Genomic DNA, 26,790 nt, shown 5'->3' on the forward strand with positions numbered 1-26,790 from the left:
CTGTAGGGAGACTTATAGGCCAGGATATTGCTCCCTGGGTTGTAGACATCTTCAGTGTTTGCCTGACAAGGTAGCTTTGCAAGAGAAGGGCATGGTTTTGAGGGGAAGGGACATGGCTTTATATGTAAATGTTATTGTTTGTAATAGAGTTGGTGTGAATAGATTCCTACGACTCACTCCAGTGAGCAGGCCAGTAGTTCCTGACCTTTTGATGGAAGCCCTGAGAACCATGTCATACCTGCTTACATCGGTGGCTCATCTTTAGCTTAGCTGGACTGGCGCAACATCATCATGGAGGCGTGGTGCGCAAGTGGAGTTGCGCTAATCAAAAAAAGTCACGGATGCTGGCAGGTGCAAGGTGGTTCTCATGACTTGTATCCAGCAACCACAGATTACTGACCGACTCTACTTTTGTCTAGATCAGTGTTCCCCAAGCCCGGTCCTCAAGAGCCACCAACAGGTCATGTTTTGAGGATTTCCTTAGTATTGGCACAGGTCATTGAATGCTTTCCTGTCCAGGTGATGCAATTATCACCTGTGCAATACTAAGGATATCCTGAAAACATGACCTGTTGGTGGCTCTTGAGGACCGGACTTGAGGGAACACTGGTCTAGATGATCCTACAATACTCCCATATTTTTTTTGAGAAAGCAGCATTGTTCTAATATTCCTGTTTGACTCCTTTAAGAGCGAGGAAACGGTTACTATCATGTCTTCTGATCATATGCTGCATACAACACACAGAACGCCGAAAGAATATTCTAAATCCTAATTGTGTCTACTTAGAGGGTTCCGTTTTACTGCTTGAATTGGTTCCAACTTTTCCCACAGCCTCAATGGTAGAACAGAAATGCACACTTTATTGCCATCAAACATTTTATAGCTTCAACTACTTTGATGAATATTTACTCTTAAAAGCTTGCCTGGCCCATCGCCAAAATAGTGTCTTCATTTTTAACTTCAAGTATTTTAGAAGTTTAAAAAAAAAAGAAAAGAAAGGGAAAATAGGTATGAAAAATTGAAATGAGATAAATGTCAGAGAAATGATCCCTGCTGGAAGAAAAAAAAAATATATGAAAACTTATAGAGAAAAGCACGATTAAAGTGAAGCCCTGTGTTCAATTAACATTAGCTAGGTCACCAGCAGAATTTATTATCATGCCAGCATATGTCTTTTGTGATTGTTGTCATTTATTTATACTTTGTTTTTACACCATAGTGGATGAAAAAAATATAATCTGCTACTGCTGTTGGATTTTATTGTCTGGGCTAAGTGTTTCTAGTTAGTGCTTTGAGTGCACAAGGGTGAAATGGATATGGTATGGATCTAAACAGTTAATTTTGACATCAGTAAAGGTACCTTCACACTAAACGATGCTGCAGCGATACCGACAACGATGTCGATCGCTGCAGCGTCGCTGTTTGGTCGCTGGAGAGCTGTCACACAGACAGCTCTCCAGCGACCAACGATGCCGGTAACCAGGGTAAACATTGGGTTACTAAGCGCAGGGCCGCGCTTAGTAACCCAATGTTTACCCTGGTTACCATCGTAAAAGTAAAAAAAAACAAACACTACATACTTACCTTCTGCTGTCTGTCCCCTCTCACTGACTGTGAGCACAGCGGCCGGAAAGCAGAGCGGTGACGTCACCGCTGTGCTTTCCGGCTGGCCGGCGCTGACAGAGGATGCAGGAGGAGTGCAGAGAAGCACAGCGCCGGGGACAGACAGCTGAAGGTAAGTATGTAGTGTTTGTTTTTTTTATACTTTTACGATGGTAACCAGGGTAAACATCGGGTTACTAAGCGCGGCCCTGCGCTTAGTAACCCGATGTTTATCCTGGTTACCAGTGAAGACATCGCTGAATCGGCGTCACACACGCCGATTCAGCGATGTCTGCGGGAGATCCAGCGACGAAATAAAGTTCTGGACTTTCTGCAGCGATCAACGATGTCACAGCAGGATCCTGATCGCTGCTGCGTGTCAAACACAACGATATCACTAGCCAGGACGCTGCAACGTCACAGATCGCTAGCGATATCGTTGTGAAGTTGTTTAGTGTGAAGGTACCTTAAGAATTAAATGCTGTCTAGGAGGGCCAAGACATTGCCACCTTTTGTTCTTTGTACAGATATAGTGTCTGGCCTGTACTGTTGACTGTCCCATTCACTTTGTGGAAGGTGGACTCAGGTAGACAAAGGAACAACTTTAGGTTAAAGTCTCTGGGTGGTTTATTACTTCACCAACCATAAAGCCCAAAATAGTAACAAAAACAGCCTTTCTGGCACAAATGAAAATAAAAAGTCCATACAAAGTCCTTCCCAGCATGGTTCCCGCCTTCTGGGAAGACCACTCATGGCAGCTCTCACTGAAGCTTCAGCTTGGAGGCTTCCTTCCTCCAAAACAGCACAGAAAGGACACTGGCTCGACATTTAACTCCGTCCAGTCTCACCCTTGAGGTGGAGATATGGTGAGTAGGTGTCCCGCCCATCTCCTACCTACTCACCATGAAAGCCAGACCCTGGGAACGACTGGTTTACTCTCAGCCAGGGGTGGATTAAGGGTAGCCAGGGCCCCGGGCTGTTCAGACACTGTGAGCCCCCCCGGTCATGTGACGGGGGTCATGTGACGGGGGTCATGTGACGGGGCTCATGATATACCCGAACCAGATTATTCCAGAAAAATGGCGGGGCCCTACTCTACTGTAACCTATTAAATATTTGTTAAAATCTGCAATACAATTTATGTATATTTTGACCAATAATATCAAATACAAGGAACAAATACCACCGCACCATGTCAAGACCACATATTACAACCACAGTGATCAAATAATATTACATACAAGGAACAAATACCACCGCACCATGTCAAGACCACATATTACAACCACAGTGATCAAATAATATCACATACAAGGAACAAATACCACCGCACCATGTCAAGACCACATATTACAACCACAGTGATCAAATAATATTACATACAAGGAACAAATACCACCGCACCATGTCAAGACCACATATTACAACCACAGTGATCAAATAATATTACATACAAGGAACAAATACCACCGCACCATGTCAAGACCACATATTACAACCACAGTGATCAAATAATATCACATACAAGGAACAAATACCACCGCACCATGTCAAGACCACATATTACCACCACTTGGTGACCAAATAGCACATACAAGGGACAAATACCGCAACACCATTTCCAGACCACATATTACTACCACATAGTAACTGAATACTACAATACTAATCAGTAATAAAAAAAAACAAAACACAATACTATCACCATAAGTTCCAGTATTCACAGGAGATCTGTACTTAGTATGTAGTGTCTGTGTAGAGGTAATACAGCGATCACAGGTGACATTGTACACAGGACATCTGTATATAGTATACAGTGTATAGTGTCAGTGTATAGGTAACACACTGACTCACCAGTGACGTCTCTAGGTGAAGTCCTTCATCTTTCATCCAGCACAGACCGCCATCATTCCTTCCAGCCAGGACTCGTTCCTGCAGGAAATAACACAGTTATCTCGAGCTCCGCTTGCAGAACACATTACTTAATTTTTCACAACTTCTACATTATACCACATGAAGAAAAAAAGGCGATATAGTGTCACTCTGCACAGTACCAGGACCGCCCCCCCATTTAAAGCAGTATACTCAAAAAATAAAATAAACACATCACTACAGTAATAATATCCCTTAATTAGCCCCTATGGTAATAATATCCCCCATCCTGGCCCCGTGTGTCTCATTCCTGGCTCCAGCCATATGTTCTCCCATCCTGCCCTCATGAGTATCCATTCTACCCCATATGATCTCCTCATCCTGCCCCATCTGTCTCCATCGTATCCATCCTGCCCCATGATCCAATCCTGCCCCATGTCTTTCATTCTGCCCCGTGTCTCCAATCATGCCCCGTATCTACATTCTGCCCATGCCTCAAGTCCTGCCCCCAGTGTGTCCAGCATATTAACCCTAGTGTGTCCAGCATATCACCCCCAGTGTGTCCAGCAACCTGCCCCAGTATGTCCAGCATATTGCCCCAGTGTCCAGCATTGCCCCCCGACAGTGTGTCCAGCAATCTACCCCAGTATGTCAAGCATATTGCCCCAGTGTGTCCAGTATTGCCCCTGGACAGTGTGTCCAGCAACCTGCCCCAGTATGTCCAGCATATTGCCCCAGTATGTCCAACATATTGCCCCAGTGTGTCTAGCATTGCCCCCAGTGTGTCCAGGAATCTGCCCCAGTATGTCAAGCATATTGCCCCAGTGTGTCCAGTATTGCCCCTGGACAGTGTGTCCAGCAATCTGCCCCAGTGTGTCCAGCATATTACCCCCAGTGTGTCCAGCATATATCCCCCAGTGTGTCCAGCATATTACCCCCAGGTTGTCCTGCAATCTGCCCCCGTGTGTCCAGCAATCTGCTCCAGCATGTCCAGCACTGCCCCCACTGTGTCCAGCATTGCCCCCACTGTGTCCAGCATTGCCCCCACTGTGTCCAGCATTGCCCCCACTGTATCCAGCATTGCCCCCACTGTGTCCAGCATTGCCCCCACTGTGTCCAGCATTGCCCCCACTGTGTCCAGCATTGCCCCCACTGTGTCCAGCATTGCCCATACTGTGTCCAGCATTGCCCATACTGTGTCCAGCATTGCCCCCAGTGTGTCCAGCAATGCCCCCACTGTGTCCAGCATTGCCCCCAGTGTGTCCAGCATATTACCCCCAGTGTGTCCAGCAATCTGCCCCAGTATGTCCAATTGTCCAGCATTGCCCACAGTGTGTCCAGCAATCTGCCCCAGTGTCCAGCATTGCCCCAGTGTGTCCAGCAATCTGCCCCAGGGTCTCCAGCATTTCCCCAGTGTGTCCTGTCCAGCAATATGCCCCAGTATGTCCAATTGTCCAGCATTGCCCACAGTTTGTCCAGCAATCTGCCCCAGTGTCCAGCAATCATCTGCCCCAGACTGTGTCCTCCAGCATTGCCCCAGTCAGTGTCTCCAGCAATCATCTGCCCCAGACTGTGTCCTCTAGCATTGCCCCAGTGTCTCCTGCATTGCAGTGTGTCCAGCAATCATCTGCCCCAGTCCCCAGACTGTGTCCTCCAGCATCATTGCCCCAGTGTGTCCAGCAATCATCTGCCCCAGTCCCCAGACTGTGTCCTCCAGCATTGCCCCCCCAGTGTCTCCTGCATTGCCCCCCCCAGTGTCTCCGGCATTGCCCCCCCAGTGTCTCCTGCATTGCCCCCCCCAGTGTCTCCTGCATTGCCCCCCCCCAGTGTCTCCTGCATTGCCCCTGTGTGTCCAGCAAATGCAATCATCTGCCCCCCAGTCCCCAGACTGTGTCCTCCAGCATTGCCCCCCAGTGTCTCCTGCATTGCCCCCCCAGTGTCTCCTGCATTGCCCCCCCGTGTCTCCTGCATTGCCCCCCCCCCAGTGTCTCCTGGATTGCCCCCCCAGTGTCTCCTGCATTGCCCCCCCAGTGTCTCCAGCATCATTGCCCCAGTGTGTCCAGCAATCATCTGCCCCAGTCCCCAGACTGTGTCCTCCAGCATCATTGCCACAGTGTATCCAGCAATCATCTGCCCCAGTCCCCAGACTGTGTCTTCCAGCATTGCCCCCCCTCCAGTGTCTCCTGCATTGCCCCCCCAGTGTCTCCTGCATTGCCCCCCCGTGTCTCCTGCATTGCCCCCCGTGTCTCCTGCATTGCCCCCCCGTGTCTTCTGCATTGCCCCCATGTCTCCTGCATTGCCCCCCCAGTGTCTCCTGCATTGCCCCAGTGTGTCCAGCAAATGCAATCATTTGAGGCCCCCAGTCCCCAGACTGTCCTCCTCCAGCATCATTGCCCCAGTGTGTCCAGATATCAGACTGCCCCAGACTGTGTCCTGCTCCCAGCATTGCCCCCAGTGTGTACAGCAATCTGCCCCCCCAGCCCCAGTGTCCGACTCCTCCGCTCCACTGTTATAAAAAAAAAAAAATTCTCCTCACCTTACCAGCGATCCAGGCGGTGAGCTCCCTCCAGCAGCGCGCACTCGCCAGCGACTGACTATGATGTCAGACGCCAGCGACGTGTGCGCTGCGCCTGCGGCCGACGGTTGTTGTTAACTATTGCCGTGTGGCGCGCCCGCACGGCAATAAGAAACCGCCGCAGGCAGCGCCGCTAGGGGCCCGGTGAGCAGATGAGACGGGGCCCGATGCGGGCCCCCTCTCTCTGCCCACCGGGTCTGGGGGGGCTCCCGGCACGGCATGGCAGTGATGGCACGGCAGAGGCACGGCCGTGTACGGCACATAAATCAGGAGTTTATAACGCGTCGCCACCGCCGCACCACCAGTCTGACAGGGGCGGGCGGCTGGTGGGTCACGGGTGCCACTGTCACTGTGTCACTGATTCTCTGGACCCTGCACAGTGCGAGTAATGCCCTGATGACGGCGGCGGCCCGCGGGCAATCTGTGCGGTAGCCCAGGGCCCCCCCACACCACTGGGCCCTGGGTAACCGCCCAGATTGACCCTCTTATAATCAGCCCCTGGTCAAATCCCACTAAGGACAACATCTGCAAGGAGTTTGTATGTTCTCCCCATGATTGTGTGGGATTGTTCCAGATTCTCTTATTTCCTCCGAAATTCCAAAAACATCCTAATAGGGAGATGAAATTGTGAGCCCCAATGGGGGCAGAGATGATGATGTCTGTAAAGCATGTAAAATAATTAAACAGGTAAATAAATACACCGTGGATTTGCAATTAAAGCCTGATATGGAAATTCTTCAGAACGTTACTTGGCTTACGGGCTATGATTACCGGAAAGTCGACTCTGATCCGGTTTCATGTGCAGTTATGGGATGGTTCTGGCTTTCCACCATCATCTGTGTAGACCATTTAGTCCACTTTGACATCGTTTCTTCTTTCAATAAACCCTGCCTTTAATTCTACAAGTTACTGGATACCTGCAAGTTCATCGGTGGTTTCAAATCTCAGTTCGAAGGGTGGCTTTGATGGGAATGGTAGTTGACTCCATACATAGGGAAGCCATTTGTGTTCATCAAAGGTGGGACTTGCATAGGGCTACTCCAAAATTTATTTATTTGTTTCTATATCTGCCTTGACATTTTATCTATTTTTTGGTTTATCAGACTGAGGCTTTCACGCAAGAATCAAAGCCAGAAGGAAATGTTTCAGTCCAGGTGAATGTAAACGGTCCAAAGGATGTTCAGCTGAAATGGAAAGGACCTGAAAGGCCCAATGGTCGGATCACATACGATGTCATCTTTAATGGATTATTTTATGAAAGAGAAGGTAACTTTTATGTTTGGTGCCTTGTGTCATTAGAATTTATTTTTCCGTAAAGGGGATGTATGGTTTGGAAAAATCATATCACATATTGTCAGAAAATTGTCAGTTAATATCACTGAGAATATCACAATCAAGAATGTCATCATTCAGCTGGATTAGAGAGCAGTTATAAAAAGCGTCTCACTAGTTGTCCGGATTATCCGTCATGTGCAGACTATTTATTTTAGTGAAGACACAAAAGAGAATGGTAAAACCAAAAACACTCAGTTTGAAAAAATGTTTGCAGTAATCCGCAAGTGCTAGTAAAAGATGTAAATAACAGGGTATTTGGTTGATACGTTTTTTGCAAAAAATGTATACTAAGCTGCTCTACCAATCTTCACGGTATACCCTTATCAGAGCAGTCCTAACTAATGTATGCAATCCCTATCTGATGTATTTAAAAACCTGATCATCTGTATATAACCTGTGTGAACAGGGTTCAGAGAGGAAAAATCCATGTGTGCATACAGGGTAGAACAGCTTTTGTGCAGCTAGCCCAAGAGGAGTGGTGGAACTCCCCAGTCTTGTAGATACAAGAGAACAATCATGGAAACAGGAACACATGAGCTACTTGCACAGTGAACAAGTCTGTAAGAATAACTAATGTATGCAATCCCTATCTGATGTATATAAAAACTTGTTCACTGTGCAAGTAGCCCATGTGTTCCTGTTTCCATATTTATTTTAGTGGATGTGATATAATGCTTCTTCCCTCAGTGGTGGACATTAGGTCTAATACTAAACAGTTGCTTTTCTGTACAGAAGACTTTTCAGCAATCTCATTATGATCACGATAGCAATGACTGATCACACCTCTATATACAGTAGATAACACAGGATCCAACATTCACAATAGGTGATGTCACAGCTCACCTCCTCCTCCTGTACAATGACTGATAACACCTCTATATACAGTAGATAACACAGGATCCAACATTCACAATAGGTGATGTCACAGCTCACCTCCTCCTCCTATACAATGACTGATAACACCTCTATATACAGTAGATCACACAGTATCCACCATTCACAATAGGTGATGTCACAGCTCACCTCGTCCTCCTGTACGATGACTGATAACACCTCTATACACAGTAGATCACACAGGATCCACCATTCACAATAGGTGATGTCACAGCTCACCTCCTCCTCATGTACAATGACTGATAACACCTCTATATACAGTAGATAACACAGGATCCAACATTCACAATAGGTGATGTCACAGCTCTCCTCCTCCTCCTGTACAATGACTGATAACATCTCTATATACAGTAGATAACACAGGACCCACCATTCACAATAGGTGGTCACAGCTCTTCTCCTCCTCCTGTACAATGACTGATAACATGACTATATACAGCAGATAACACAGGATCCACCATTCACAATAGGTGATGTCACAGCTCACCTCCTCCTCCTGTACAATGACTGATAATAACACCTCTATATTCAGTAGATAACACAGGATCCATCATTCACAATAGGTGATATCACAGCTCACCTCCTCCTCCTGTACAATGACTGATAACACCTCTATATACAGTAGATAACACAGGATCCACCATTCACAATAGGTGATATCACAGCTCACCTCCTCCTCCTGTGCAATGACTGATAACACCTCTATATACAGTAGATATCACAGGATCCACCATTCCAATAGGCAATGCAAGATTTCTGCTTTTTCAATAAATACAGTGAAATGGAAATTAATTAAAATAACATTATCAGCAACTTAAAAATATAAAGTTAAAATAAACTTGGGTGGCAAAAACCTCTGCAGGAGTCTCCTATCTAAAAAAAGAATATAAACTTAGTAAAAACTGGGATATTGGCACATGGGTCATGGAAAGAACATGGAGGCGAGAACAAATTTTAGAGGGTAAATTGTGGCACAATAATAAAAGATCCATTTTGATCTTTACACTCGGCCCATTCTTTTCTATGTATGAACAACTGCAGTTGTTAACATCTTTGATATGGAAAAAAATGAATTTTACATATGTAAGTGGCTAACTTTTTCAAAACGAAACCGCTGGACTTTGAGTGAGGTGAAGGCGGAGATGTTATGGTGGATTGAGAAAGATGTGTTGTGCTAGGTGACACAAAAACAGCAGGCATCTGGGTTGGCTAAGAGGGATGTTTTTAGCCTGGGGGGCCAGTATCCATGGACCCTTCCTAGGCTATTAATATCAGCCCATAGCTAGGGAAAGGGTCCCCCATTTTAATAGCCAGTAAAGGCTAAGTATACAGTTGTGAGCTTATATTAATAGCTTGGGAAGGTCCATGCGTGTTACCTTCCCAGGCTATCAACATCTGCCCCGAGCTGTCGGCTTTCCCTCTGCTGGTTATGAAAATTAAGCAGGAGCCCGTACCATTTTTTTCTGAAACATAATCTTTTAAGAATTAAATACTTGTACAGTAAGCTGCACACACACTGTAATAATTGTATTTGTCACTGACATCTATATAACTATCTATTCTAAGTGTATTTACTGTATGTAATTTATCTCTTCTATCCTGTAGGCTCCTGCTGTGATTTTACAGTATGTGGCTGCTAAATTGCCGGCTTTTCTTATACTTATCTATGTAACAGACATATATATATATATATATATATATATATTTATATATATATTTATATATATAATTGCCTAAGGGTTTTTCCGTCTGTCTGTCTGTCTGTCTGTCCTGGAAATCCCGGCTCTCTGATTGGTCGAGGCCGCCAGGCCTCGACCAATCAGAGACCGGCACAGCATCGACGTAGAAATCCCGCGTCTCTGATTGGTCGAGGCCGCCAGGCCTCGACCAATCAGCAACGGGCACAGCGACGATGTCATAAAGGACGTAGACATCCCGCGTCTGATTGGTCGAGGCCGCCAGGCCGCGACCAATCAGCAACGGGCACAGCGACGATGATGTAGAATGTAAGCCCGCAAGGGCAGGGTCCTCGCCCCTCTGTATCAGTCCGTCATTGTTAGTTTGTTTACTGTATGTGATATTTGTAACTTGTATGTAACCCTTTCTCATGTACAGCACCATGGAATCAATGGTGCTATATAAATAAATAATAATAATAATAATAATAATAAAGGACATAGACACCCCGCGTCTCTGATTCAGCGACGGGCACAGTATCGACGTAGATGTCATAATGATTGCCATGGCGACGATGATGTCATAAAGGTTGCATCGACCAATCAGCGACGGGCACAGTCTGCCGCGAATTCTGGAATCATAATTGTCCATATACTACGGGGACATGCATATTCTAGAACACCCGATGCGTTAGAATCGGGCCACAATCTAGTATATATATATATATGTGTGTCACTGACCTCTATCTATTTTGTATGTTTATATCCTATCTATTCTAACCTGTCACGCTGTGACATTACTGTGCACAGCACATGAATTTCTGGCTTTTCATCTATATCTATCTATCTATCTATCTATCTATTATATGTGTTTGAAGAATATGTGTAAATCACATACAGAATTTCTCTATATAAAAGCTCATGTTAAAATCGCATTACAGTCAGATAGCAATCGCACTGCATTCGGATGTAAATCGGATGCTAGGTGTAAAAAATCGGATTGTACTCGCCTGAAAAACGCTTGACACTTGCATTGCACTCGCCAAACATGCTGGGTGGGTCACCCGAATATACTGAGGCGAATAGCTAATTAATCGCCGAGTAACGAATAGCCCGACTACTGAACTATTTGTGCGAGTAACGAATAGTGCCGAATATATTTGCTGATCACTAGTGGAAACGCAATGATTTATCGAACTGTGACAAAAATTTGCCGACTTTAAGTAAAAATGCCCAGGAACCCGAACACGAATCCGAATGTGCCAAATGTAAGATTCGTGAACGTTTTCCGAACAAGTTAGCTCATCTCTCCTTACACACACTGCTGAGACAATTTGATAGAACATTTTTAGAAGAAGACAATTTAGAAAGTTGCTTAACTATTGCATTCAAAGCAAACTAACAAAACATACTCTCTTTAGAGCCTTTAAAGGGGTTGTCCGGCATTAAGCTACAAGCCTGCAGTCACGCTATGCAACTGTAGACTTGTGAATCCTCCCGCGCTATTAGGATTCTCCAGTGCTGGTGCCAGGAATGTCGGGCACATGATGGCAAGTATGTGATTCACATACATGAGGTCACATGCCGACTAGACCTGAATGACTTTCCTCGATGCAGCAGAATCGAGTGATGCCAGACACGTCTAGTTAGAATGTGGCCGGAAGTATGTAAATTGCATACTTCCGGTCCCATGACCGCCCACTTCTAGCACTGGCATCGGAGAATCTTCACAGAGCACAACATGAGGATTCTCAAGTCTGCGGTCACATAGAGTGACTGTAGACTTGTAGCCCAATTCTGGACAACCCTTTTAAGTATATAGCGTATATAACTTTATATTATAACATTTTAGTACTTTTAAGTAATGACTAATTTTAATTTGCATTATAGCCTTTTTTTAAATAGCCAGAATACAAAAATTCCAACAACATTCAAAAACATCTTTAACTTACAAGACAAAAAAAAATATTTCCCGCCATATCTATAGCCAGCTATTATTTTATTTCCTGCTTCTGCTATGTCAGAGAACAGATCCGCCCGTGCTACAATCCCCAAAGAACGATATAAAAGGCCTGTTTTGTGTACCGTTTTGTGAAGCATGTGTGCCGGAGCGTTTAATATATGATAGGCAGTCTCTACTGACCTCGTTCAAAGCTCAAAGCTTGCTCTGTCCCCCTTTTTTTTTTTCATGCAGCGAACACTTTGATGTCTTCTGCCGTGAAGCACTTGTTACATTTATGAGTTGTCGGACTGATGATCGATTTGGTTTTTAAAAGAAAAAGCAAAAAAAAAAGAAAAAAGAGCAAAAAATAAAAAAAAATTATTTTTTTTTTCTTGTCCGATTGACAAGCCAAACACCATCCTGCCAAGACAGCGGGGTGAATAATGTACGAATCGTACATCTTCTGTTCCATCTTGCATTGTTTTTTGCAGAGAAAATTCTACCTCTTCCTTGGCTTCACCGGCGATCGTCAGCCTGTCTGTCGAAACATCAAAATCGGCATTAAATGTTGCAAGTCTTCGCAACGAGAAGAACTTTCAAAAAGTCAGGACCCATTTGCCAAACAGCCCTTGTAGAAAATGTATTCCGTTCTCGGCAGAATTTTCTTTCATTTCTTTCCACTGAGAACTATACTGATTTCTCCCAGTGGAATCTTCTGGAATTTATCGGTTCATGGTTGGCAGTCACAGATTAAGGTAAATGTCGATCTGTAATGACCCTCTACATGTTAGTATTGCAGTAAAGCCGGGCTTTTATGTCAAAGATATCGAAGAGGGAGCTATTACACATGACAGGGGTGATCAAGGGACTGCAATCCAAGGCAAGCATTATTAAATATTGACTAGTTCTGTGATTTATGTACAGCTAGAAGAAAAAAGTGACTTTTTAACTATTATATATTCTTCAGCAAGGAAAAGCAGCCATTTATCTCCTGACGGCACTAAAGAACTGACTCCCTGCATATTTTAGCTGTGGGAACGCTGATCTTAAGAATCGGCCACTTTCTTTCATCTTAACAATCTAGTTTGCTAATTTGTAGAGCAGGTAAACTCTGGAAATAAATGACAGGGCCTGACGGGTTCTAGGTACCGGAGCAAGAAGGGAAAGTTAATTGGCAAGAGGTTTTAAAGGGACCCCGCAGCCGGAACGGAAGGTTTCCTTTTGTATAACGAGTTCTTCTTTCATTCGGAGGAGAAGTCATAAATTCATTTTTGATATATTATTCACCTCCTTAATTTTTGGCACTGACCTGTAAAGGAGAATTCTCACCCTTTTTAAGGGTAAGTTGACACTAGGCGTTTTTTATTTCAGGATTTTTTTGTGTGCAAATTTTCAGCTGCGTTTTACAGTAGCAGCAAAGCCAATGAGATTTCAGAAATCTCATGCCGACACTGTGGTGAAATATGTATATATATATATATATATATATATATATATATATGTGTATATAATAATGAATATATTATTTTCTCTTGTGGAAAGGTTCCCAGGGATAGATTCCCTCAGGCCGCAATTAGCGTCTCCCCTCCAAGACCTAGAAGGTGCCAAATGTTGCTTTTCTTCTCGGCCCTAGCTAGACCCCCTGGTGAGATATGGAGACAGAATTTCTACTAGTCCCAAGGAAGTACCTAGGGTGCGACTTGCCTTCAGGACAGATGTTACATTATCACTAGTCACACATATAACCCTAGATATATGTCCCTACACACATATAGATATATATATATATATATATATACACATATTTCACAACACACACCTTGGTTTTTTTTGGCATCAGTATTTTGTGCTTTGCGTATGTTTTTGCACAATAAAGCATGCCCCTTCTTTCAGCTGAAAATCCCCATAATAAATGCAGGCATATGGTTTTAAAACCATCATTTTATTTTATTTCATAAATAAATAATGCACATAAAAATAAAAATAAAAACTTTGCAATATATCTTATCTGATAAATCTGCGTCTCTCTCTTCCTGGATCGATCTTTCATTCTGAATTCATGGGTAAAATGTGTATTCAGTGAAGACAGATCTTACCATTCATTAAATAGGAGATAGCAGTTGGTACTTTTAAAATTCTATGGAGAGAGGAGGAGCCGGAGGCAGACACAGACATTCTGTTATATGTTCTACTGAAATAACCATTAAGGGTATGTGCACACGTCAGGATTTCTTGCAGAAATTTCCTGACAAAAAACTGACATTTCTGACAGAAATCCGCATGCGTTTTTTTTTTGCGTTTTTTGTACGTTTTTTTGCATTTTTTCCCAATGCATTAAATACCGGGAAAAATGCGAAAAAATCCGCAAAATTAATGAACATGCTGCAAAAAAATACCGCAATGCATTTTTTCGCGGAAAAAAACGCATCATGTGCACAAAATACTGAACGTGTGCACATTACACTTTCAATTTTTTTTTTTGTAACTGTCATTTCAGTGGAACTTGCAGCAGAATGTCTGTGTCGGCCTTCAGTTCCTCCCTCCTCTCTACATGGAATTTATAAAGCACCAACTGTCATCTCCTATTTCAGTAATGGCAAGATCTGGCTTCAATGAATACAGATTTTACCCATGAATTCAGAGTGAAAGGAGGAGAAAGAAGATTCTCTGATAAGACATATTATAAAGTTGCTTATTTTTATGTGCATTATTATTTATTACATTAAAATTAAAACAACGGTTACCCTTTAAATATTATCATTTATAACTACAGAGTTCTGGCTCATGCTCTAATTTTCATACATAGCCTTAGAGTTCGATGAAAAGGGGGAGCTTATGTGAATACTGATTTATTACAGAATTCAATGTAAAAAATAGTATTCAATAAGCTCTTAAGCTCCCTCTAGTGGTGACTGCAGATAGACAAAATGGAAGTGTTTGGTTCTATGGCTATATGTTTTGGCATGTTAACAAGCAAACAGAGGAATAAGAGCAGAGCACTCGGGGCTAGTTAAAATGGGCCGAGAGGCTAGAAATTTACATTTTTGGGGGAAAAGAGAGAAATGCCGGCACCAACAAGCTGAATGTTTCTGTGTCTAATTAGATTTTTGTCTGAGCAGTCAAGGCCTCAAATGTTCGAAGAGAGTAAAAATAGTGGCACTCACCTGTCTTGTAAAATTCAACATCTTTATTCAATACATCATAAAAACTTGCTGTAAAGAGGGAACGCATAGAGAAAACGGCAGCCATTTCCCGTGTGCCGATGCTTCAACGGGTCCAAGGACAGGAAATGGCCGGTGTGAAACGGCCGCCGTTTTCTTCATGTCCTCCTTCCCTCCCCGCAGCTTATTTTTATGACGTATTGAATAAAGATGTTGGATTTTACAGGATGTTTCTTCAAACATTAATTACATTTTTGACAAACTTTCAATTTGATTCTGATCGGCCGATATTTTATTTTGCTTGATTCTTTTGAGGGCTGGAAAGGGAAAGTTCTTTGCCTTTCAATTAGATTGAGCTGTGCTCTAATTTTCTAGTTGGCCAACCTGATTGGATGCAATAGTAGCCGTTCTATACAAACACCTTAATCCCGCCATGAAGCACTTGGAGCTTTTGTATTTATATAGAGTAATCAAGTCAATTTGCAAATATTTTAATATAGATACATTGAAGCTACAAAAATAGGGTTGTTAAGGTGTAAACCAACCTATACAGGCTGGATGTGACCTCTGTGTATTCAGGGTGCTGCTGTCTTCTTTTACTCACCTATCAGCACAGCTTCTATCCTGTGCTTATTTACCCTTATCGTGATTTCTGCTCTCTCTAGTCTGTTTTCGTAGCCATTCCTGAGATACTCTCTCCACTGTCCATTGGACCTGGGATTAACCTCTTCCTTTCCCTGCTGATATCTCTATTACTGAGAGAAACAAGTTAGAGCAGAAAGAGCCTTCAGAACCAGGAGCAAGAGGTGCCGGATTTGTAACATTTTTGCAGGAGAATCCAGCTAAGTAAAGGGATTACAGACACTGTTGTAGCGATATCATAGAGCATTTTGGGAAAGAGATCATTGTAAATTTCCTTTTCATACCACAAAGATCACACAGTACTCTTAACCCATCAAGCAAATTTCTGACCCAAACCAAACTATCCCTTCCTATGACCTGAGGACGGTCCACGGTTCAACGTACGGAGCAGAGCTGTTCTGTCTCTATACACTTTTTACTTCTGGCTGCATCAGGACTTGGTAAAGCAGATCAGTGATGGTGCCGCGAGTCGGACCCCACCAATCTATTATGAAGCACCCATTTAGCATTTTCTCCATCTGTATTCTAGAAGTAGACACTGGAAGCCCACCTTTGGGGTATGTTCACATTGGACGTATTTTCCAGCTACACATTTTGGCACAACGATTCACAGTAACAGCATTTTGGATGAGATTTTCAGAAATCTCATCCAGACGCTGCAGAAAAAAAATCCACGTAGAAACTGGTCAGTAATTGACTGCCAATTTACTTTGCCCCGATAATTCCCCCCCCCCTATTAATTATTTGTAATCAATTATTTATATAAAATTTGGGTGTCTCATAGTAATTTATTTGCTCCTTCGACTCTAAGGCATATAATGTAATCCATTTAATTTCTCCGTAATAATTCAGACCTAAAGAGTTAACCGATACCATCTGCCTTCCATTCACAATAGGAACGTATTTTATTCCCATAAATCAGCAGCAGGCGCACTTATATTATTCTCGCAGGTCAGCCAGTCCAATTAAAATCAATACAAGTGCAAGTGACACAATCAATCTCGATATTTGATTATGGATTTCCGCCTTTAAGTCTGCTTTGGCTACCTTTCTGAGAACTTCCCCAGAGAGCCCAAAATCTCTGTTGGCATCCATGAATGATGAACACCAATTGAAAAGTGAGATAATCTTCATTTACATAATGCCTGTGTGCTCAGTACCGGGGCACTGCAGCAAGACTTTCTAAGATGAAAATGTCTCAAGCGTGTTATATCTTATGGAAAAATAGATGTATTGCTGAAAACGGCATTAGTCTAAAACCCCTGGCATGGAAGATTCAGATTGGATTAGTTTGCCATGCTCGTTTAACCCATTGGAATGCAATATAGCAGAACCAAGGAACATACTGGATACAATGGCGATGATATACTAGACGGCAGTGATGAGAGGGGGCCGCATTTCAAACAATCAAATAAGACCATCAATGTTGTGCCGATTTTACCACTTTGAACAGAAGTACAGTAGAATTTCTTTATTTCATGCCAACTCCTCACCCCCTTACCATCAATCCATTCCCTCCTTAGGTTCTCACTAACCATTAGCATAGGGGATGGGACCAACCGGGGCTGGGTACCTTGGTACCCAGGGGCTCCATAACATTTGCATGGCAGCCTTAGCACCACTATTTCCATAATGTATGTAGGACTGGTTTCTGGACCATTGGGTGTAGACTCTGATGACTAGAGATGTGTGAACTTGTTCGGAAAACATTTGCCAATCTCAAATTCGGCACATTTGGATTCGTGTTCGTTTTCACAAACAGTTTTACTCAGTCGGCAAAATTCGGTCACAGTGTTCGGTAAATCATCGCATTTCCACTAATGCTTTTGTTATGACTTTGGCTAGGCTAGTGGTGCTGTATGATGAATGGAGGGGATGGGGAGACATGTGTGATGAGTGGAGGGGGGTGTCTAGGTGAGAGGAACTGGGCAGTGTAATTTTTATTTTCTTTAATATCTTAATGTGTCTACATTCCGGCAGCCAACCAGGGCGCAGAAACCATCCACAACTTCATGACACAAGATCTTCTGTGATTGGCTGCCAATGTCACACGTGCCTGTCCATATAAAAAGCGGACATCTTGTATTGCTGGTGTCATTTTCTCAGTGTCACAGTGCAGTGAGGTCCCTACTAGTGATGAGCGAATATACTCGTTACTCGAGATTTCTCGAGCACGCTCGGGGGTCCACCGAGTATTTTTTAGTGCTCGGAGTTTTAGTTTTTCTTGCGTAGCTGAATGATTTACATCTGATAGCCAGGCTGAGAACATGTGGGGGTTGCCTGGTTGCTAGGGAACCCCCACATGTACTTATGCTGGCTAACAGATGTAAATCATTCAGCTGTAGGCAAGAAAAACTAAAACTCCGAGCACTAAAAAATACTCGGAGGACCCCCGAGCGTGCTCGAGAAATCTCGAGTAACGAGTATATTCGCTCATCACTAGTCACTACTGCTACTGCTGTAAGTGAACTTAACCAGTTGGGTAGATAGGATCCTGTCCTGTCTAAAATCGATCTTTCAGCATCTAACTAGATTGTGCTTAAACTGTTGTTGTTGTTGCCTCAATAATCCAAATAATTAGAAATCAAACTGTGTTGCATTGAGGAATCAGGAGGCCACATTTCCTCTTAAAAATCGTTAGGCCTAATATAGGGGTTCAAAAATAAATTTGGCACTCCTAATTTAAATGCAGAAAACTCAGAAAGTATTTTATTAACATAGGTATATCCACTGTATGAAAATGTTGAGGTTTCGGTCAAAATTAGGCCTTCATCAGAAATTATCTTCAGTTCCTGGAGGCGACACAGACAGGTCATGTGCTACTGAGCAGTGCAGTCTTTGTGAGGGTTTTGCCTCAATTCCACGGGGGTTGTCGATGCAAGAGAGCGGTCATATGACTGCATGTATATAATTTGCATAATTGTGGTCATCTGCCAATTGAATTGTGAGAAACTTAACTCTTCTAGTCAGCACTGACTTCAAATCTACAAATCTCATATATGGAGTCATGTGACCATTCGCTCACATTGGCAATACTGGGAAACCGAGAAAGTGTAATAATCCAGAAGTCTGCAGTAACGTAAAGTGTCGGTGAGTTTTTTATGAAATTAAATTGCAAAATTAAAAAAAGTTGGCCCTAAATATATGGGTTTAAATTTTTTTAAAAATCCTTAAGTTTGTCAACTCCTAGTCAATACTAGATAGTTCCTTTGGTGACAAAAATACCAGGAGGTAGCCATCACTAGCTATTCATACCAAGCCCCCAGAATATGCCAGGTTGCCTTTATGGCTGAATCCACACCAAGGGTTGCCATACAGTTAGATAATAAAGTTAATTCCCGGACTCAGGCCGATGCAGAAGATGAACATGAGGCCCAAGTCCTTGAAGAGAGAAGAGTAGTGTATAAGGATTTGGGGAGTGAAGCCGAATATTATGCACCACTCTGCTCCCTAATCCAGCCGAATACGTCCTTCACATCCAGGTCCATCCTTTCTCTGGGCCACATGAGCTGAACCAACTGGGGAATTCTTTGATACTCTGGTGGACCTCATGTCAGAAACTAGTAGTACAATGGATGTCCACCTCTGATCTAAACATTCATGTGAGTATATGGAATTCCGGCACTACCTGTCAACTTCTCAGAGAGAAACACACTTTCTTAGACAGTTATTTTATCATTATTTTTCTATTTTATGTTTTTCATAATGTCACATTATATTTTTCCTGTTTTTACAGGAGATGAGATCCACAGTTTTACCAATTCCAACCGGATACTGTATCAAAGTCAGGAAAGTGATGAGTGGGTTTTGGTCGATGGTTTGGTCCCCTTCTCTAGATATACTGTCAGAGTCAATGCATCTAATAGCCAAGGTCATGTGATTAGTGCCCCCATCACCATTACAATGCCTCCAGGAGGTAGGTACCAAAGTGCCAGTGTATTGCTTCATAAATGTTTTTTTCATATACACTTTTTTAATGGAAATAGGAGCGTGTGACTTCTGAACTTTATACATGAAATATCGTATTCACGACCATTAGCTCTTTACAGTGGCGATTCCACTCTGGTGACCAATCCACTGCACAATTAGTTGAAATGTTTCACTAAAAATCAGCATATAGCACATGCCTGCCTAATATGTCCAGGAACTGTTCTGATTCTCCTGCAATGTTACTCACCACTCATGTATATTGAGAAAGTGGTTCATTCTTCATTAGCATTCTGACTGCACTACTTCCTTCCCACACTTTTCAACATGCTTTGCTATAGCTAATGTCCAATAGTTTGCCTGTCCTGAACTGAAAGGACACTTCTCTATTATACCTGCAGTCTAACAGGCAGTACAACAGGAACAAAGAGGCAAAACCCCAACCCACTTCCTGTAGAAAGACAAAAAAACACTCACGTTTCCTGTAGAAAGAAACAAAGACTTGCCCCCACTTCCTATAGAGAGAGACAAAGATCCACCCATACTTCCTTTTGAGGGACAAATACCTGCCTCCACTTCCTGTAGAGAGATCAAGACCTGCCCACATTTCCTTCAGACAGACAAAGACTCGCACCCACTTCCTGTAAGCAAAAACAAAGACCAGTCCATGCTTCCTATTGAGAGACAAAGACCCACCCACATTATCTGTGGAGTCAAAGACCTGCAACAACATCCTGTAGAGAAAGACAAAGACCTGCTGCTTCTTGTAGAAAGCGACAAAGACGCTAACACTTAATTTAAAGACTCACACCCATTTCCTGTAATAAAACAAAGTCTTGCCCCCACTTCCTGTAAAGAGATACAGACACAAGGTCTGTACCTCACAAGTAACCTTAAAGTGTCCCTCAAAGTTTCCCATTAGGTTTCAATGCCTCACAGCAGTCAGGAGACACTGAGTCTGTGAACTCTGGTAAACTGAAAGGTTACCCGAGATCATAGCCACCGGGTCGTCTCACGGTAGCTCGAGTGCTGGAAGGATGAATGCCGGAGTGCCGGACTCAGAGTGAGTGACTCAGAGTCATTCATCATTCCGCTGCTGCACAGTATGAGAACCAGCTGCTATGATCTCAGGTGACCTTACAGTAAGGTTATTTCAGATCACAGCGGCCCCGCCCTTGTGAGAATCGGGTACTGTGAACTGAGATAGCATTACTGACATCACCTCAGCTCCCAGCAGCCAGGTCTCGCAGTGCGCAGCTCCAGTGCATTTAAATAAAAAAAAATTTTAAATGGCGTTAGGTCTCCCCACATTTTTGAAAACCAGCCAAGTAGATAAGTGAGGTCTGGATCCGTCAGCTGTCAGTTTTATCATGGCTGTTTATCATGAAAAGAGGGGACCCATGCTGTTTTTTAAATTATTGAAATAAATAATTGAAAAAAACAGCATTGGTAACCAGACAAGCTAAAGTAGACAGCTGGTATTCTCAGACTGGGAAAGGGCCCTCTCCACCCTAAAAATAGCAGCTTGCAACAGCCCTAGAAGGGCGCATAAATAAGATGAACCAATTCTGGCGCTTTGCCCAGCTCTTCTCACTTGTAATAGTGCAGTGGCAGGTGGGGTAATAGTTGTGGAGTTGAGGTAATAGTTGTGGAGTTGATGTCCACTTTAGCTTGACTGGTTGTCAAAAATGGGGGAGAACTCATGCCGTTTTTTAAAATTATGTATTTAAATAATTTAAAACATGCTGCATGGGACCTTTCTATTCTTGATAACTAGCCATGATTAAACTGACAGATGGGGGCTGCAACCCAGTTTTTCCTGTGCTGGTTACCAAGAATAGAAGAGATCCCAACTATTTATTTTTACTTATTTATTGCATGGCTCTGGCTGGCGAATATTCCCATCATAGTACACCTGCTCTTGCTGCTAACAGTGAAACCATGTGTGGGATGATGAGAGTAGCACTCTCATCACCAGCCGATGCCTGTGACTAGCGGTAAACTTTTTACCACCGGTCACAACTGCTGGCTCACACACTGTCATCTGTGTGACAGTGGGGAACCACAGCACTCTGACCAGTGGTAACAAACTTACCGTCAATCAGAGTTGGTGTTTCACACAGATGACAGTGTGGGAAATGCTGGATGTCGGGACCACCCATTCTTTGCAATGGGGTCCGGGTTCAGATCAGAGTTCTGGTACTGTTCTGGCACCTGACCCAAACATTTTATATAATGTTCGATCGAACATGAACATCCACGCGTTCAACCATCACTATCTATGACTGTTTATAAGGTAACATCTTCTCCTAAAATGAACTGTGCTACATCTAAATACCTTATGCCATTATGTAGACTTATCATTTGCATTTCAGCCCAGGGTAAATGTATAGGGAAGATGTTATTTATTCACTCCATAGACTATTATGACTATGATTAAGTCGAACGCACAGACGTTGCACTTGTGCCAACCTTGGTTGTAGACAATTATGAACTTCCGCTGATTAGATCTACTCACCTTACAAAGTGCGTTAATAGAATTTGCAGCCATCAGCACCCAGTAGCAATTAGCTCTATAATTTGAGGGAAATATCACTTTACTGTGTTATTTAACATGGCTGAGCAGTAAAAAAAAAAATCCTTATGGAAAGTTTGCATCATACTGTTCATACATAGGATTCAATATCAAAGTGCAATAACTCCTATAGACTCCATTGACCTCTGAATGGATAGCGGTCAGTCAAAATTGGTAATTGAGGGGAACATTTCTACTAAATTTTCCAATAGTTGAGAGTCCCAAGGGAAGAAAATGTTTCAGGTAGATATACCCATTTAGTCCCAATTATAGACATTCCCTTTAAAAGTATCCCCATCCCCATAAGCGTGCAATTATCCATTTTTTGCATTTTCGTTTTTTACTCCCCTTCTTCGAAGAGTCATAACTATTTTATTTTTCTGTCAACGTGAGGGCTTGTTTTTTGGCAGGACGAGTTTCAGTTTTGAATGACACCATAATTTAACAATGGGGAAAAAATTTTAATGGGTTAAAATTGTGACAAAAAAATCCCCACCATTCCACCATTATTTTTTGGGTTTGTTTTTTTATTGATAATCATTGTGTGGTAAAATAATCTGAGGTACGTTTTATTATGGTGGCACCAAATTTAAATGTCTTTTAAAATATATTTTAGTCATTAAAAGAACAATGTAAAAAAAAATCATTTTGTAAGCATCCTCATTTTCTTTAACCCAGAACTTTTTATCTTTTCCATTGATGCATCTGTGTAACTGTTTGTTTTTTGCATGCCAAGGTGACATTGTTATATAAAAGTTTTGATCTGCTTTTTATTGTATTTTGGGGGGGTAAAAACTGTAATTCTGATTTTTTTTCTTTTCAACGTTTAGCATACACTGCTCAAAAAAATAAAGGGAACACTAAAATACCACATCACTGAATAAAATATTCCAGTTGCAAGTCTTTATTCATTACATAGTGAAATGCGTTGAGAACAATAAAACATAAAAATGATCTATGTAAATCAAAATGAATAACCCATGGAGGTCTGGATTTGGAATGATACTCAAAATCAAAGTGGAAAATCAAATTACAGGCTGATCCAACTTCATTGAAAATGCCTCAAGACAAGGAAAAGATGCTCAGTAGTGTGTGTGGCCTCCACGTGCCTGTATGACCTCCCTACAATGCCTGGGAATGGTCCTGGTGAGGCGGTAGATGTTCTCCGGAGGGATCTCCTCCCAGACCTGGATTAAAGCATCAGTCAACTCCTGGACAGTCTGTGTTGCAACGTGACGTTGGTGGATGGTGCGAGACATGATGTCCCAGATGTGTTCAATCGGATTCAGGTCTGAGGAACAGGCGGGCCAGTCCATAGCTTCAATGCTTTCATCTTGCAGGAACTGCTGACACAGTCCAGCCACATGAGGTCTGGCATTGTACTGCATTAGGAGGAACCCAGGGCCAACCGCTCCTGCATATGGTCTCACAAGGGGTCTGAGGATCTCATCTCGGTACCTAATGGCAGTCAGGCTACCTCTGGTGAGCACATGAAGGGCTGTGCGGCGTTCCAAAGAAATGCCACCCTCCACCATCTGTGAGCGTCAGGCACTCAGACCATTCTCATGGAGTCGGTTTCTAACCGCTTGTGCAGACACATGCACATTTGTAGCCTGCTGGAGGTAATTTTGCAGGGCTCTTGCAGTGCTCCTCCTTGCGCAAAGGCTAAGGTAGTGGTCCTGCTGCTGTGTTGTTGCCCTCCTACAACCCCCTCCACGTCTCCTGGTGTACTGGCCTGTCTCCTGGTAGCAAACCTTATTGCCACAGCTCTCCTTGATGTGCCATCCTGGATGAGCTGCACTGCCTGAGCCACTAGTGTGGGTTGTAGAGTCCGTCTCATGCTACCACGAGTGTGAAAGCACACCCAACATTCAAAAGTGACCAAAACATCAGCCAGAAAGCATTGGTACTGAGATGTGGTCTGTGGTCCCCACCTGCAGAACCTCTCCTTTATTGAGGGTGTCTTGATAATTGCCAATAATTTCCATCTGTTGTCTATTCCATTTGCACAACAGCATGTGAAATTGATTGTCAGTGTTGCTTCCTAAGTGGACAGTTTGATTTCACAGAAGTTTGATTTACTTGGAGTTATATTCTGTTGTTTAAGTGTTCCCTTTATTTTTTGAGCAGTGTATTTAGCTAGTTCTATATTTTGATCAAAATGTAACATTAAGTATTTATGATTTTTTTTTTAAACATTTTTTCTAATTTTTTTATTTAACTTTATTTTTTAGTTCTTTTAGGGGATTTGAACCTGCAATTATTTCATCACATGCACGGCATATTGCTTTGTTATTTATTGGGTATTGTGCTGTTTTAGTTCCTGTCCCTAGCTCATACCGCCCTGGGCTCATTAAAGTGCAAATTTATACTTTATGATTGCAAAAGTAAAGGAAGGTCTCAGCTTTGGACAATATTTTTGTCTTTAACTTTGAAAAGTCTCTTGATCAGCAAGTAATCACATCAGGTGATTGGCTGCCTGTTTACACTGAAAGAGTATCATGTTAATTTTTCGGTTTAACTATTTACTATAGGGTTTTTGTGGCCTAAACATACATTTCTACAGTACCTCTATCTCACTGCAGATTGCCTGATAGTGTTATGACTCCGGTCTGTTGTCAGCTCAACCAGTTGTCACGTGTATACTAATATACAATTTGCATATTTGCAGTCATGTGCTGGCAGGCTACTCATCATTTAGTCTGGCCCTCAGGCAGCTCTCTGCTGGGCTGCAGTGTTTTGGCCATCAGCCCTTTAATATTTCTATTGAGCACACACTCAGCGTTCACCACTAAATGCTGCTGAGTCACATTCAATATTGGATTATGTCCAATGCTTGCCAACGTAAAGGACGCACTTTGTGGCCAGAGTTAGCGCGCACTGAGATCCTGTCCAGCTCCTGCCTTTAAAGCAGCAGTTGCAATATTTCCCCCAGGTGATGTATGCAGCAGCCTGTGTATCATATGTGATGTATACAGTGGTCTGCGTATCTTATGTTATGTATATGACAGTTTGTTTATCCTATGGGACATATATCTATATATATATACATATATATACTAGATGGTTGCCCGATTCTAATGCATCGGGTATTCTAGAATATGCATGTCCACGTAGTATATTGCCCAGTCACGTAGTATGTAGCCCAGTCACGTAGTATATTGGCCAGCCACGTAGTATATTGGCCAGCCACGTAGTATATTGCCCAATCACATAGTATATTGCCCAGCCACGTAGTATATTGGCCAGCCACGTAGTATATTGCCCAATCACATAGTATATTGCACAGCCACATAGTATATTGCCCAGTCACGTAGTATGTAGCCCAGTCACGTAGTATATTGCCCAGCCACGTAGTATATTGGCCAGCCACGTAGTATATTGCCCAATCACATAGTATATTGCCCAGCCACGTAGTATATTGGCCAGCCACGTAGTATATTGCCCAATCACATAGTATATTGCACAGCCACATAGTATATTGCCCAGTCACGTAGTATATTGCCCAGCCACGTAGTATATTGCCCAGTCACGTAGTATATTGCCCAGTCACGTAGTATATTGCACAACGACAGAGTATACAGCACAGAGCCACGTAGCATATTGCCCAGCAACATAGTATATTGCCCAGTCACGTAGTATATTGCTCAGCCACGTAGTATATTCACCAGTCTTGTAGTATATTGCACAGCGATGGAGTATACAGCACAGAGCCACGTAGTATATTGCCCAGCCACGTAGTATATTGGCCAGTCACGTAGTATATTTCCCAGCCACGTAGTATATTGCCCAGTCACGTAGTACATTGCACAGTGACGGAATATACAGCACAGAGCCACGTAGTATAGATACTCAAAATAAAAAATAAACATATACTCACCTTCCGAAGGCCCGTTGAAGTCCTGCTATACTCACCATCCGCCGCCTTTCTTGCTCCTCGGGACGCTCCGGTGACCGCTCCATTGCAAGCGGCAGCTTCCGGTCCCAGGGCTGGTATGAATGCGGGACCTGTGATGACGTCGCGGTCACATGACCGTGACGTCATGGCAGGTCCTTGTCGCATACAATCCTTGCCACCGGAACCTGCCTTGCATGGAGCAGTCACCGGAGAGTCCCGAGGAGCAGGAAAGGCGGCGGATGGTGAGTATAGCAGGTTTTTTTTAAAATTATTTTTAACATGACATATTTTTACTATTGATGCTGCATAGGCAGCATCAATAGTAAATAGTTGGGGACACACAGGGTTAATAGCAGCGGTAACGGAGTGCGTTACACCGCAGCCCGTTACCGCTGCCATTAACCCTGTGTGAGCGGTGACTGGAGGGGATTCTGGAGCGGGCGCCAGGCACGGACTGCAGGAGAGTAGGGGAGGGACTAATCGGACTGTGCCCGTCGCTGATTGGTCGCGGCAGCCATGACAGGCAGCTGCCGAGAACAATCAGCGACGTGGGATTTCTGGGACACAAAGACGGAAGTACCCCTTAGACAATTATATATATAGATATATATATACAGCAAGCTCAGTGTCTCCTATGTGATGAATAAACAGCAGACGCAGTGTGTCCTACATGATGTTCATACAGCAGTC

General features: G+C 43.2%; 1 protein-coding gene across 1 annotated transcript in view; it reads left to right on the forward strand.

Moving 5' to 3' along the window:
* Nucleotides 1-26,790, forward strand: part of USH2A (usherin) — an 824,795-nt gene that overhangs the window by 463,376 nt on the left and 334,629 nt on the right. The window contains exons 43-45 of the mRNA XM_069726496.1: nucleotides 7,154-7,332; nucleotides 15,612-15,638; nucleotides 19,486-19,616. Coding sequence (XP_069582597.1) covers nucleotides 7,154-7,332; nucleotides 15,612-15,638; nucleotides 19,486-19,616 — 337 coding nt within the window. The remainder of the gene's footprint in view (nucleotides 1-7,153; nucleotides 7,333-15,611; nucleotides 15,639-19,485; nucleotides 19,617-26,790) is intronic.

Source organism: Ranitomeya imitator, chromosome 5, assembly GCF_032444005.1.
Source record: "Ranitomeya imitator isolate aRanImi1 chromosome 5, aRanImi1.pri, whole genome shotgun sequence".
Lineage (NCBI taxonomy): Eukaryota > Metazoa > Chordata > Amphibia > Anura > Dendrobatidae > Ranitomeya > Ranitomeya imitator.